The following is a 14647-nucleotide window of genomic DNA, read 5'->3' on the forward strand; positions in this document are numbered from 1 at the left end:
CATATTGGTTAATATGAACAATTACATGTTCAAAGTCTCATTTAAAGAAGATTCGTCAGTAAAAATATCAAAGTGAGATACAGTCAGAAATAGAAGAAAGAAGGAAGTGTAGAGTGAACAAGTACAGATCAGGAATGGCCAAGTCTAACTTGAGGTTTCACAGTAACTCATGGAGCCATGCTTAGTTTTGCAGTTCTCCCTTTGTATACTGATGCAGGCTGCTAGCAGCCTGCTGCATTATTAGTGAACAATAACATTTATAATTCAAAGTAAATAGTAAACAGAGAAGTAAACCCATCCATATAATTGTTCAAACACGGGAAGGTTACACTAAGTTAGAGCAGCAGTGTACAATTTGGTGAGTCTAAGATTGACTTTCCAAAAAGGGCGTAATTATGCTGTTGGTAAAATGAAGAGGAGAACAGAAGGGCAGCATTCACATGAGGGCTCCAGCAGGCTTGTGTCTGGACACCCGTGTTGGTGGGTGTTGGTTTGCTTTACACAGCACTACTCAAATGATTTAGGGTTTTGGTATAAGATGAAGCTGTTAAGTAAACAAATAGAGAAAAGGAAGGGATAGTGCATTTGTAGCACAGGTACATTTTTATAACCCAATTATACAGAAAAATATAACCTTTGGGTAAATAGAGTCATTAGTTATATATGCTAGTAATCAGGTAAGGAAATAGGTAACAGAATAGACAGCAGTCAACTTAGTGCTTTTATCAGCTGCCCAAGTCCAGTATGAGTTCTGAAGTGGTCCTTTAGATCTTTGCCAAACAGAACTGGAAACTGTATTTTCTCCATCACAGATATAGAATGGGGGGTAGATTTGTGAGCTGGTAGTGAATGTGTTGAAGTGAAAGCCACTGTCTAACTGCTGATCAGATATAAAAGGGAGAGGCTTTTTTTCTCATAAAATATAGGTGATTCTGTTAAAACTGTGTCCTGGTACAAGATTCTGGGAAGCTCGATAAATAAAGTATCCCTTCCTTTTATAAACTATGTTATAGAAGATGTATTCCAAACAATGATTATTGTTTTTTGTTTGCTTATCGATTGCTGAGGACCTAAAAAGGAAAAGAAGTGTGCCTGCCATAATGGGAAAGCACATGCGTGAAACGAAGCATGATGGCAGCAGTCAAAAACCTTTACTAGTGTACATTAGAATTTCATCAAGTTAGATTTTGCAGCTACTTTAAAGATGAACTGAAGAGCTAGACATGTATAATTGTATACTACAGCTTAGCTTCCTGATACAATCTCATAAGCAATATGCAAACATGCAGCATTCATTTTAAATGAGCAAAATATTCATAACTATGATGATGATGTGACTTGGGCTAAACAGTACCTGCTTAAGTGCTGAGCCGAGATTTTTTTTTTTTTTTTTTTTTCTCTAAAAATGCACCCTATACTTGTCGCAGGCGAGAGGCTTGTCAGTTTGGGCCCTGGCATCGGGATGGCTAATGTCAGGGGAGAGCTCTGCCCAGGGCTTTCGGCTTTGCAGCGGGAACCGGCGTGCGCATTCGTTCCTGATATTAACGTCTCTAGCGGGAGAGCCCGGCGGCAGGCGGAGCAGGTGCCACCGCTGCACCTTGCGGGTCGTCCCGACGGGCGCCCGTTCTCCGGGCAACACCAGCGTGATGCGGGAGGGCACGGCGCCTCTGCCTGACGGGGAAGCGGGTGGCCGGGGCATGCCCTCCCTCCGCGGTCCCGCTCCCCTTGGGCGCCGGGGGCGGGCAGGCAGGTCAGCGCGGCGCGGACACGCCCGGCCGGTGGCTGCTCGAGCGGAGGCGGCGCCCGGGCGGCAGAGCGGCGGGCAGCCCCGCACCTCGCCGGGACATGCGGCTCCGGTACGGTCCGTTCCTATCGGTTCTGTGCCTCGGCGCCGCCTTCCCCCTGCTGTGGTACGCGGCGTGGCAGAAGAACCAAGGTAAGAGCGGGCACCGGCCGCGGGAGGCGAGGCGAGGGCCCCCGGGGCGCCCCGTCCCGTCCGGTCGGGGTGTGAAGGGCGGGAGGCACCTGCTGCTTCCCTCTCGTCGGGCCGTCGGGGACACCGCGGCGGTGGGTTCCCTTCCTTCGGCTGCGCCCGGGGTCCGCCCGCCTGTAACGGCCGTCTGACGGCGGGGCGGGGAGACCGCGCGGAGCAGGGCCGCCCCGGTACCCGTCGTGCGGCACCGTCGCGGCGATAGGCAGCGAGTCAGGGCGGGGGCGCTGCGGGGTGGTCGGGGCGTGGGAGCTGTCGGGTCGCCCCCTCCCTTCCCGGAGTTTCGGCGCCCCGCGGCAGGAGGGCCGGTACCGGCTGCGCTGCCGGCGTGGGGCACAGAGCCGGTGCCCGCGCTCCGCGGCTCAGCCCCCTCGTCCTCGCGCAGACGGGGGCAGCGCTACAGCCCGCCCGCCTGCGCCCCGCCAGCTCTCAGCTCGGTGACCGGCGGCAGCCCCGCCTGGTGACCGGGGCAGCGGGTGTGGTGGGCAAAGAGGAGCCGGGCGCGACGCGGAGGCTCGGCAGAGCCTAAGGTTGAGCGGGCAGGTCTTGCTTGTTCCCCAGGGTCTCACGGCATATGTGCCACGAGTTACAAGCTTGTGTACGAGTGTACAGGATTGGATCCTTGGGCCAAACTCGTCTGATAGAATAATCCCTCAAATTTAAGAAATAATTTCAATAAGTTACTAACAAGCATACTGCATTCTGATGGAAAGAATGAGCCAAAAGGTGATTTCTGTGGCTGTCACTTCTTAAGTGTTTTTCATCTTAATATTAGGCTGGACAAAGTAGCATTATCCATTCAGCATCTTTGGCTGTGCCTCACGTACAGTCACTTTTCCATGTGTATGTTTTCAGCACCAGAACACAATGTTCATTCGAGAGAAAAAAATACCTGTTTTAAATTTTTTATTTTTATTTATTTATAAACTTAAAAATGCCATAATAGCTTTTTAATAAGTTATGTAGGTGGCACATGTTGGATAGATCTACAGAAAGCCACATCTAAGATTCTCTGAGCCTACACAGGAAAGATAAAACTGATGCTGTTTTTCAAAAATAAATTAGAAGGTCTCTCTCAATAGTGCCTTTGAGGCCTGAAGACGGGGCTTGTTATGTGACTGTTTGGGGTGAGGGAGAGAAAGTGAATCTTTAAGTGCTTCCTATAGGCATAACCTTTCCAAAAGGTCTGGTTTTATAGATGTGGAAGAATTAGAATAAGCCGATTAGTAATTTCTGGGATGAACACTGAACTCTGACTCACTGTTAATGTATTTATATTAATTGTTTCTGTAACAAATAGAGGTGGCACTAGAGATCTTGGTCCTGCAATACAATGTTGAATGGAGTCAAGACAGTGGTGATCCTCCTGCCTTTATCACTTCTTGTCAACTATACAGTTGTTCATCCTGACACTTTTTTGAAGAGGCAATCCTGCTAGGAGTGAGGAAGGAGGAACAGGAGTAAAAATAGGGTGTGGCTTAAGAAACTAAGATCTAAGAGATTATAGAATGAAAGTGTTGGTCCCATCTGCAGTTACCACCCTTATCACCATGTTATTTTGTGACTCCTCATTGCTGAAATTCCATTTTCATTCTGCTTTTGTTTTGGACTTTCTCTGCTGGCGTTCCATGCTGGAGTGTTCGGACTTGTTTTTTTCTTTTTCCTGGGGATGTTATAAGACAGGAGCTTTCTACCTATCACACCCCATCCACTCCCCAAACAACCATATGTTGTTACCTTTTTCCACAAAGAGGGAAGGATTGGGAGCAAACCAACTAATGCTATGTCCTTGATGCAGAGTATCTGTTTAAAAAAAAAAAAGGTTTAAAATACATTGTTTTCTCCGCAGACAGACAGATACTTCTGCTTAGATATGGCTAAACCTGTCTTCTTCCCTTCGCCACTGGTGAATTTACCTCTCCACTGACATGCCTAGAGCAGTACAGGAATTCCCACTTTCTTGCATCTCAAACTGCAATGCTTGTTTTCTTTTCTAATGCCCTTTTCACTTATCACACCTGTTACTGAGAGGTCAAATACCGACTGAGCTTGTCAGCTCCCATCTCTTTCATTCATCAGATGTTCTCTTGCCCATTTTCTTCCACACATTTGTTAAATCTCCACTTACTTTCAGTTTCCTTTTCTGCTTTGCCCATTAAAACATACAGGCTGCTCTTGACCTTTACAGCATATTGCGCTAAGCAGCAGTCTGTACTATTCCCTCCAGTTTCTGTCCAGTTATTGTTTCTTGGATTGTAGTGAGGATGGGATACCAAATAATCTTTTTTGTTTGTTGTGCAGCTATGACAGGGCATCCTAGCACAACACTAGTGGTCTTAAACACTTCCATAATATGAAAAAGTAAGTGATAACCCTGTCTCCAGTCTGTTTTGCCAGCGGATGGGTTCAGTACAAAGGACACGGACAGGTTCAAAAGATAACTTTATATTTACTTTGGTTTAAAGCAGCAAAACAATAATCACTTGGGTGCGTTCCAGATTTGGCCAGGATCCTGGGTGCGCCCGAGAAGCACCTGTTCTGCTAATTTATGCCTAGCTTTGACCCAGGATGATTCCAATGGTCGTGTTTGGTTTTGACTACATATTTGCAAACAAGGCCTGACATCCGGTTTCTTGGTGTAAACCAGGAAACATAAAAATATTCTTATGACATTTCATCTTCACTAATGATTATATTTTAGCTAAGCTACATCTTTAGCTAATGATAAAACATCTTTCACTAATGATGATACATATTTCACTAATGGTTACACATATTTCACTGATTATTAGATAGTCATATAACATTTGGTTGGGAGATTCATCTAGAGGTCAGATTTGGTTCATGGCCTGTTGTTCAGGCCTCAGTACTTCATGGGCTTACAGCGTTTCTGCCCTGGAGTATTAGCTTGAAGTGTAAATTGAGTATTGGCTCTGTCCCGATTTCTGTGCAATCAATAGCTTAAGCCAGTGACTTTTGAAAGCCTTTGACTAAGGCACTAGCTATCTCGAGCGACTTGAGTTAAAATGTGTTTGCTGTCAGGGACAGCAGTAAATATTGGCTGTTTGGTACTGCTTCTGACTACTCCATGCAGCCTGAGTGTTGACTTGCAGTTGTGAGATTACTTGAGTTAGGTACATTGAACTGGCATGGCAGGGAAGATGCTTCTGCATCACTTTTGCTCTTAGAAATGAAAGTTCAGAATCAGCTAAAGTCACTAGACTTCAGCTATTGTGGATAATATATACATTTTAACTACCCTTACAAAGAAGTTTTCATATTCACTTTTTTCCATTGCTTTATAAATATAAGCAGAGGTTTCTTCAACAAAATCTGCTAGTGTCTCTCTAAACTTGCGTGGTGCTTCCTTCAGTGTCCTTTAGAGTGCTTGCCAACACAGGCTGCTATTAGCATGTAATCAGAATGGACTGCTGTAGCAATCCCTGTTCCACATCCTGCATGGTTTTGCTGGGAGCTTTTTGGTCCCTCCTCAGGCCCCAAGCAAAACCTGTGTGAAGCAAACCATTTGCATCTGAGGGTAGGAAAGGCTGTTGTGAGGATGATGTAGATGTTCCTGCTGTTGTGCAACTGAGTTACAATCCCCTAGTTAACTCACATGCTGTCACGTAATACTCTTCGTATAGATTTGTAGTTATGGTAAGTAGTATACAACTTACAACATATGTAGTAATTTTCTCATGCTGTTTTAGCTACTGTTTTTCATCAACAAGAAATATCACAAGTATATAAAAATACAGCAGTAAATGTAAGGAGGTAGCAAAACGTCTCCCCCACACCCAACTTGAAAAACAGTAAAGGAGAAGGCAAGAGTGCATTATAAACACATTATGAACTTCCATAAAGTTTCATCATAGAAAATATTATTCCTGAATAAAAAGTAACTTTGGTGTCTTGGCTGAATAACAATGAGTTTTTTAGAAGTCACAGCAATGAGGTAAATCAGATCATCTCACATGGCAGCACCTCTTCAGCTTGCTTGAAAAGGTTACAAGACTAGATCCCTTTGAATTTATTTGTAACGTGTTGCTGCCATCTTCACCTGTATTTGTGAGATACTTTATCTGAATAAATTAAAACTAAGATTTTTCTTGAAGTTAGGAGAAAGTGATGCTAAAATATGATGTCACAAGAACGTAAGCACATTAATATATGTATACATGTTGAGTCAAACATTATGAAACCTGGATTTCTTTAGTTGGTCCTTTGAGGCGTGGTGAAGATGAGGAGAAACTGTTCATGTTTAATTGCATTCACAGTATGACAGTATGTTAGGGATTGGAAGGGACCTCAGAAGATCATCTAGTCCAATCCCCCTACTGGAGCAGGAACGCCTAGGTGAGGTCGCACAGGAACATGTCCAGACGGGCTTTGAATGTCTCCAGAGAAGGAGACTCCACAACCCCCCTGGGCAGCCTGTTCCAGTGCTCTGTCACCCTCACTGAGAAGAAGTTTTTTCTCACATTTAAGCGGAACCTCTTGTGTTCCAGTTTGAACCCATTACCCCTTGTCCTATCATTGTTTGCCACCGAGAAGAGCCTGGCTCCATCCTCATGGCACTCACCCTTTATATATTTATAAACATTAATGAGGTCCCCCCTTAGTCTCCTCTTCTCCAAACTAAAGAGACCCAGCTCCCTCAGCCTTTCTTCTTAAGGGAGGTGCTCCACTCCCTTCATCATCTTCGTTGCCCTACGCTGGACCCTCTCCAGCAGTTCCCTGTCCTTCTGGAACTGAGGGGCTTCATTCACAGAAGTATACTTAAGTTCTATCAAATTGTTTAACATACTAAATTTTTAATTATTTCACAAAGCTTTTCACAGGAAAATGCGTTAAAAGGGTTATAAAGGTATTTCTGATTGAAGTAATCTTTTTGCAGTTGACATACTGTAATGTACATGCTAGCCCAAATGGCTGATTACGTTTTTATTTGCAATAATCTTCTGCCCACAGTGTGATGCTTCACTTCAGCTGGCCAGCCCCTGCTCCTGCTGTGCACCCAAGCACGTCTCCCCAGGAGGTTCTGTCATGTGTGATGGAGTTCCTTGCAGGCTTTCTGTCCAGACCCAACTGGCACACTCTGGCTCAAAGCTTCAATTAAATAGTGGCAGTTTGACACATTTGATAAGGAGTCTTAAATTACACCATTCTCATTTCAGCCGATAGAGCTTATTCAGATTTATGCAGGAGCCAATTTTCCTGTCCTCTCTAGGCCTGCTAGGCTGTGTTTAACCACCATTTTTCAGAGTCGTCCAGGTGAGGGGATTGACTGGAAGGCTGTATCGTCCCTCCTTGCCTTCAAGTGTACGTTTCCTTGCAGTGGAGCTGAGGACACACAGAGGTTGCTGCGCACCCAGGTTGTGCCCCACACAGTTGGGATGTGGCACAAATGTACAGTGGTGTAGGGGAAGAGTTTCTCCCGTCCATGGATTGTTCACTCAGGTTTTTTGCATAGCTCTGCGTTTAGGTAGTAAAAAACAAACAACAACCTCGAATGGGACTTGAGACTTAGTGTTCATGGATCCCAAGTTTTATACCCAAATTTGTATCCAAGACTTATAAAAGCTGTATAGTTTTACTGGCTTCTAAATGTGTAATTTACTGAACTATGAGTCTACTGCTTCTTGCAGTTACTTCAGGTGGAATAGTGGCTGCCTTGTCCTCAAAAGTAGAGGATCTGCGTCCTAAATCCTATAAAGATTCAGGTACAAAATGAGAGTAATTACTGTTAGTTTTCCTAGAGAAAAGGATAGGGAACATTTCAGACTTCTCTTTCTTTGCTGTGCAGTGTCGCATCACAACCCGTACTTTAACAAGTGTTAACATACGACCTTCACATGTTCCTCATGTTGCTCACTCAGTCTTGAGGAACACGGTTTTACCCAGAAATAATTTAGTTAGTGGATAGGCATTTAATTAAATGTGTGTATAAATGAGGGATTGTTGCTACACCAGGCAGAACTGTAAAAATATTTAAAATACTAACCAGAACGAAGCAATAACCATTTAATTGTCTGAACTGAATGAGTACTTTTTACTTATCTGATAAAGGCCATATTCAAATCAAAATTTTCCACTGCATGTTGTGTTACTAATATTACTATGTTAAAAACAAGTATACCAATTATGGGCAAACACCATGCCATATCCATTCAATTTATACATTTTTCCACTCATTTTAATACTACTGCTTTCCCATGTAGTGGTGTTCTGGGTGAATGTTTTAAGATTACTTTTCCCTACATTCTGATACAGGAAAAGACTCATCTAAAATGAGGTTTGTTTGCCAGCATGTAAGAAAATATTAGAACTTAAGTTGTATTTTTCTTTGAAACAAATTTGATTATCTGTTTTCTGCTAGATACAGTACATAAATGGTTCACTAAAAAGTATTTCATGCCAAACCCAACAGTGAGTCTATGCTCATTATAGAACTTAATGTATTGTTAAAAGTCAGTTAGTAACTTTGATCTGCCTTTATCTTTGTAAGCTGTTTGTTCATTTTAATATTGGAAAATGATTCTGATTATCTCTGTATGGCCACAGGAACCCTCACTTTCCCCCCACAAAGTTGCTTTTCTTTGATGTCACTGGGTTAATACAATGTCCGTCCACTGGCTTCCACTGTTTTGAAGCTCCTGATCTGGGACATCATGAAAGATGAGTAGATTGATGCCCTGGCAGAACATACTGCTGCCTGCTGTTTCTGCTTAGACACCTATGCAGAGAGCTATAAAATCATGGTGAAAGAGTCCTTGCTGCATGTCAAGCCCTGTGCTTTGGCTTACCAAGCCTGCGTGTTAGATGCTGCTGCAGCACAGCTGGGCGAGGGTTCCAGCCAGCTGCTGAGAATTGCACCTGGCTGAAACGAATCTTTCTTCTACTTGTAGCATCTGCCAGAGCAATAGCCCCTGCAGCCAGGTTGCCATCAGAGCACGGACAGGACAGACGAGTGGAAACAATTAGAAGCTTCTTATCCTGCTCACTTAACCTTCCCTTTTCAACCACATAACATAAACCAGCCTGAGCACTGACTGACTTCAGAGGCTCCTGAAGATTTAACATATCCGTTAAGACATGCTGTTTCCTACAGTTAAAGCTCAACAGTCAAAGCTACCCCAGTTCTGCATGAGATTAAACACAATGGGTGACATTCACATTCAACCAGTGCAGGTGAAGCTGCTTCTCACTTTATGGTAGTTTTTCTTGACTGTCTCTAGTCTATCAAGACAAGTAATTTTGTGTTGTAATGCTATGAACAAAGCATTTATAGATCATGCACGAACTCAGGAAGGTGTCCTTACCTGGACAGGTGCTTAAATAACCTTGTACTTAAGCACATTGTGCTTTAATACCTGTGGACTTCAGCACATTGTTGAACGTGTTTGCGGAAGAACTGGCTGTTCTGACCTAAGAAGCATTGTTCGGGGGATTTTTTTCATCCTTACTCTGAGAGAACAAAAACCGAGCTTGCAAAGCATGTAACAAAATTTAGAAAGGTATGTCTATTTTAGATCAGTTATGGGAAGCTAATAAACTGCTATAGTTATTAGTGCAATGCATGCCTCAATGGTTTAACATGCTTCATTAACCTTAACAGGGAGCAGTGGTTCCAAGCACGGAGTAGGACAAGATCTTTTGCAGTTAGTGTGCTTATATAGTTTTCTTTTAAAGAGGACTTTAACCAAAATTCAGTTTCTAAAAAAAAAGTGTCTTTAGGTATGATAAACGGTGTAGCTTGTAATCAAGAAATAGGAACAAGAGTCACTTGTGCACTGTGGGGTGTTTTCTTCTCTCCTTTCATTTTTTCTTTGAATGCTGGGAGGAGATAGTGATTAATTGTTCTACAGCTCGTAGATATTGCCGGAAATCAATTGTTAAAACTGGACACATTTATGATAATAGGAAGTATGCATGTGTGGAGCTAAAAGAAATAATTGGTTGACTTTCACAATGACTATTTGCTTTAGAGATCAGTATTGTTTCTAAATAGTTTCAGTTTCCTACGCAGAAAGTTTTATATATGTATATAAGGAGATAACACAAGATTGCATTTGAAACCATTTAAGTATTGCCATCTTAGAATTAGAGTATACATAAGTATATATGACAGTGTGTAGCAAACAGGCAGAGGAAATGCTGTAGTGGAGCTGAAAATTCGTGGAAAAAGCTTTGAGTTCTGTCACTGAATCTGGTTGGCTTCCACTGGCTTTCAGCCAGCATAACCCCATTGCAGTTTCCTGATAGGGTTTCCTTAGTGCGGCAGAATGATTAGTCTTCAGCTCACCAAGGGGAAAAGAAGCCTTTACCTTCATTTACTTCTTGTAGTTTTGCCATAGGCCCTCATCTTGCTGTTTTCTGGTTTTATGCTGACACTCCCCGTTGCTGAGAGCACCATTGGCAGACGTGTTGCCAAGTCAGGCTATGGCTGGGGACAGATGGTATTTTATGATACAGCTGGAGTTCCTTTCTCCTGACCCTCCCTGCCTTGCCAAACGGAGATACATTCATGAAAACGCCCTTTCTCTGGCTCTCCAAGCAAGCAATTTACTTCTCTGTAGATCCTTAGATACTTAAAGAGCAACACTTTCCACACACACACTAAAATCCATTTATTGTTAATAACCATTTAAATATGTATTCAGCGTCATAATGCTTCTGATTTTATCTTGTTTGCTGCAATTATAGGAGTAATAAATATTGTTTGTGATGGTACCTTTTTGTGCAGCAAAGTACAAAAGGTTCAGTATTGCTTTCCAAACTTTTTTTTACCAAGGTTTGGTAGTAGTTACTATTGCTCTAATACTTACATATACTTTAATAACACTTATTTTCATGTTCTGTTTTGAACTATATATATTTATAATAACAAACTTCCTCTTTGGTAAGACTGAGTGAATACTACATCCCTTTTGTCAAACCTTTGCTTCCCCAGCTGTCAAAATTGGGCGTGATAAGCAATTACTAAGGGTCTTGTTCTACTAACTGAACAGGGGCTTCAATTCTGGAAGACTCAAAAATGTGGTTTCCCTCTTGTGGCCTGAAGAAATCGATAAGGCTGATTACAAATGCCAGCTGCTTTGGGTATTCTCAGTGACAGTGGAGTGTTGAGCTTTTATTTGCCAGAGGCATCTATGATTTTTTGGTGGGCTCACCTGTAAGTCAGCAGATAAAGCTACATTTACTTGGTGCTTGCCCAGAATGTCAGCCCGGTAGTGAAACTGGTAGTTTTGAGTCACAGTGACACTGGGTAGCTGAAAGAACTGTAAAGAGAGGGACTACAATGTTATTATTCATCTGCAATTTCTTTACTGATTCCTCCTTATAATGTAGTTGTGCTGAGGGGAATTTTAGTTTGGTTTAGCAAAATCTCATGCTACTGCAACACTGGGTATGTCGATGGAATAACACTTTCCGGTATTTAATTATAAAACACCTCCATTAACAAAATGATTGATTCGCTTTTCATAAGCAGTTATTTGCATCCAGTGATAACATGTATTTATCCTAAGATAAATAATCTTTCTTTCTTTTTTTCTGGCATCTTCCCAGGACCAAGTGGAACTTTACCGTGGGTTAAACTCCACTTTTTCTTGGTGCTTAATGCTATACTCTTAATAAAGGCAACTGGAATTTAAAGAAAAATGTACATCCATTACTGTATCTTTAGTTTATACATCTGAATTTGTCTTGGAATTGCAAGATAAATCTCAACTGTGTTTACATGTATCAATTCTCTGTTTGGAAACTCTTTCTTGCTATGAAAACAGTATGATTAATGTCTGGCAGTCACCTGAATCAGCTTAAACCTGTTTCTGTTTAATTGTATATGTTCTAAAGCAAAAAGCTAAAGGTTAGATTTTGTCATTGGAAACACAGCCTATGAAAGGAAAGCATAAAACAAGCAAGTGTATTCCTACATAGTATTTGACGAAAGGGTTCTTCTTTAGGTGCTGCAATAATGTAGCTGGTTTGGGGTTCTAGCTCTGCAGCCTGATGCTTCATGAGAGATTTGTATTGGAAATCTATTTTAACCAATCCCCTGCAGCTGTTAAAAGATGGACTCTCCATCGCTTTCCTCGTTTGGTCTTCCTTTTTTTTTCTTTTTCTCCAGTTGTTTTTTAGGAAATCATACTTCAGTAAAGTAGAACTTTCTTGCTGCACACAGCTGAAATAATGTAGTTTTTCCCTCCCTTCAACAATGCTGAATTTACATTCATAGCTGCATAGTACATGATACTCCTAGATATGAGTGCCTTTCTTGCAGTTCAAAACATTTTAAAGACTCTCATAAAATTTTAGGAAGCATTCATTTTAGGGGCATTTTACTAAACATACTTGAAATTTTTAATAAGACCAATAATAATAATAATACAGATCACAGAAGTAAATCTTTTTTTCTAACTACTTTCTTCCTAGATGTTTTAAAATTAGGGGTCTTCCAAACATACATTTATTGATTAAATTAAGCACTTAGGTTTACTGCAAATAAAAACCCCCATTTATCCAAAATGCAAATTAATTCCAGTTTGAAATGCCTCTGCAAATACTCACAGATTTGTCTTACCTGGGCATTTTGCTTTTAGTCTCTTTTACAGACTAGAATCCCCGGGATTTCACGTTTGATGAGAGGCAATGGTGGGCCCTAGAAAATGACAAGGATTGGACTCACCACAGTCCACCAACAGAATGGGAAGGACATCTAATAACAGCATTTAACTAAAAAAAACCCCAACAACAATTTAAAAAAACAGCATTACAAAACATTTTTATATGAAGAAGTCCACTTCTGCCCTCTAGTTTCTTCCTATTGTGAAGTGACATTATTGAAATGTTGCCTTATATTAATTTTGACAAGTCTAACAAGCTTTATTCATGTGGCAGTGAGGCAGTGGAGGCACTGACAGGTACGAGTCTATTATCTGTGATAACTGAGAAGTTCTGACAGTACTTGCTTCTTATGAAAGTGGATCTTGACTGTAAACATCACGTTGACATTATCTGAGAATACAATACGGAACAGCAGAGATGTCTGATAACCATTACCGAGAATAAAGGGTTTCTAATACTGATATGGTTGTAGAATATTTCATCAAAGGCGGGCTATGCATTATGAAGGTATCCTTCAATCCAGACCACAGTTTCAGTTGTTACCAAATTAAATATATCCAGGAGTTCAAATAACCATCTTTACCAATAGTTCTTAATATACTCCAGACAGTCTTTAACTCATAGATGAAGACTGAATACCTTAATATCTGTATTTTGATCTTAATACTGTTTTATACAAAAGACAAGACATTACATAATTAAACTCCTCAATGTGACAAAGGTCATCAAGATTTGTCACTTAGTGACAAATGCTGACTCTACTGGATAATACCTTCCCTGCAACTCATCGTCTTTCACTGACTTTTTCCTTATTATGGATGTCACATTCTCGTTCTTGTCTTCATTGCAAGCCTTTGCCCAGCTGTTCCTCAACTCTGCGTCTTAATACTCTTCCAGGCTTCTTCATTCTATGAATAAACTTTGAGCAGCCTCTTTGATTATTGTTCATACACTCTGGTCTTGTCTTCTCAGCTGTCTCCTATTCTTAAACTTTCTCTTTATTCCATCATATAATTCACCTATTTGAAAATAAATTATGTTCTCATTGCAGGAAATGACTTCGACATGTACCAAAGCCAGTTGCTGGAACTTCAGCAAAGACTTCTGTATGCTGAAAAGGAAAATAAAAGAAGATCACAGGAACTGAGCAGTGCTCTAGATGAAATTAAACATATAGTTGCAAAAAGAATGAACTTGACGACAAATCGTACAGGTTTGTATGTATAAATAATGTATTGTGCTGGCAGTTCAAAGTTTTTTATGTGCTCATGTGTCTTTATCACTCGTGGAGAGAAAAATAATTGATTTGGTTATATCAGCATTAGGTAGAAATTTCTGTTTTTAAAAAATGTGTGGGGAGGTAACCTGTAGCGTCTCTTTAAACAGGATCAGTTTGTAACTAAACAAATAAGGAGGTGAAAAAAAAAAAGAGGAAACACATTAGGCTGCAGTGGTGTCACAGTGGCAAAGCTGTGCATACTGCTGAATAGAGTTTCTCACAGTGCGTGTCCTTCTCTCAGTGCCAGATACAGAGCACAGGACAAGCTATTTTTTACCAGCTGTGTAAAAGAATTTTTACTGTGCCACCACACCTTGATAAATATCAGGAAGGCAGATACACCTCGGTTATTCTGCAGTCCTGTTCTCCCTCCTACCCAGCGAGGTGGTTTTTTGGAGGGCAATTTTTGGCCATAGGTTCTTTGCCATTCTTTCTTGTGCCAGATTCCCTGTTTGTGGACACAGGGACGGCGGTGCCCGTGGTGGGCGCGCAGCCTCATGTCTGCAGGCAGAGCGCACGCAGCTGGGTGCTTGCCTCAACCAAGGGGGTGAGAGCCCGATGAGGTCCTGCTGAAGACATATGTTCTAGCCTAAGAATGTTCTTTCTAGAATTAATTTTTATCTTACAAGTAGTTTGTTAATAATCTGAAGGAAATGTGGATGCTTATAAGTGATTCCAACCTGTAAAGGAGATTTCTGTAGTTCAGTGATATGGATTCTTCCCATTGTTTGATTAAGTTATTTACTTAA

The 14647-nt window shown here is 41.5% G+C and overlaps 1 protein-coding gene across 1 annotated transcript in view; it reads left to right on the top strand.

The window, feature by feature from the left end:
* Nucleotides 1–1768: 1768 nt before the first annotated feature.
* CLGN (calmegin) overlaps nucleotides 1769–14647 on the top strand; it is a 68097-nt gene continuing 55218 nt past the window's right edge. The window contains exons 1-2 of the mRNA XM_065062007.1: nucleotides 1769–1936; nucleotides 13671–13832. Coding sequence (XP_064918079.1) covers nucleotides 1846–1936; nucleotides 13671–13832 — 253 coding nt within the window. The 5' untranslated portion in view covers nucleotides 1769–1845. The remainder of the gene's footprint in view (nucleotides 1937–13670; nucleotides 13833–14647) is intronic.

This window comes from Columba livia, chromosome 4 (assembly GCF_036013475.1).
Source record: "Columba livia isolate bColLiv1 breed racing homer chromosome 4, bColLiv1.pat.W.v2, whole genome shotgun sequence".
NCBI lineage: Eukaryota > Metazoa > Chordata > Aves > Columbiformes > Columbidae > Columba > Columba livia.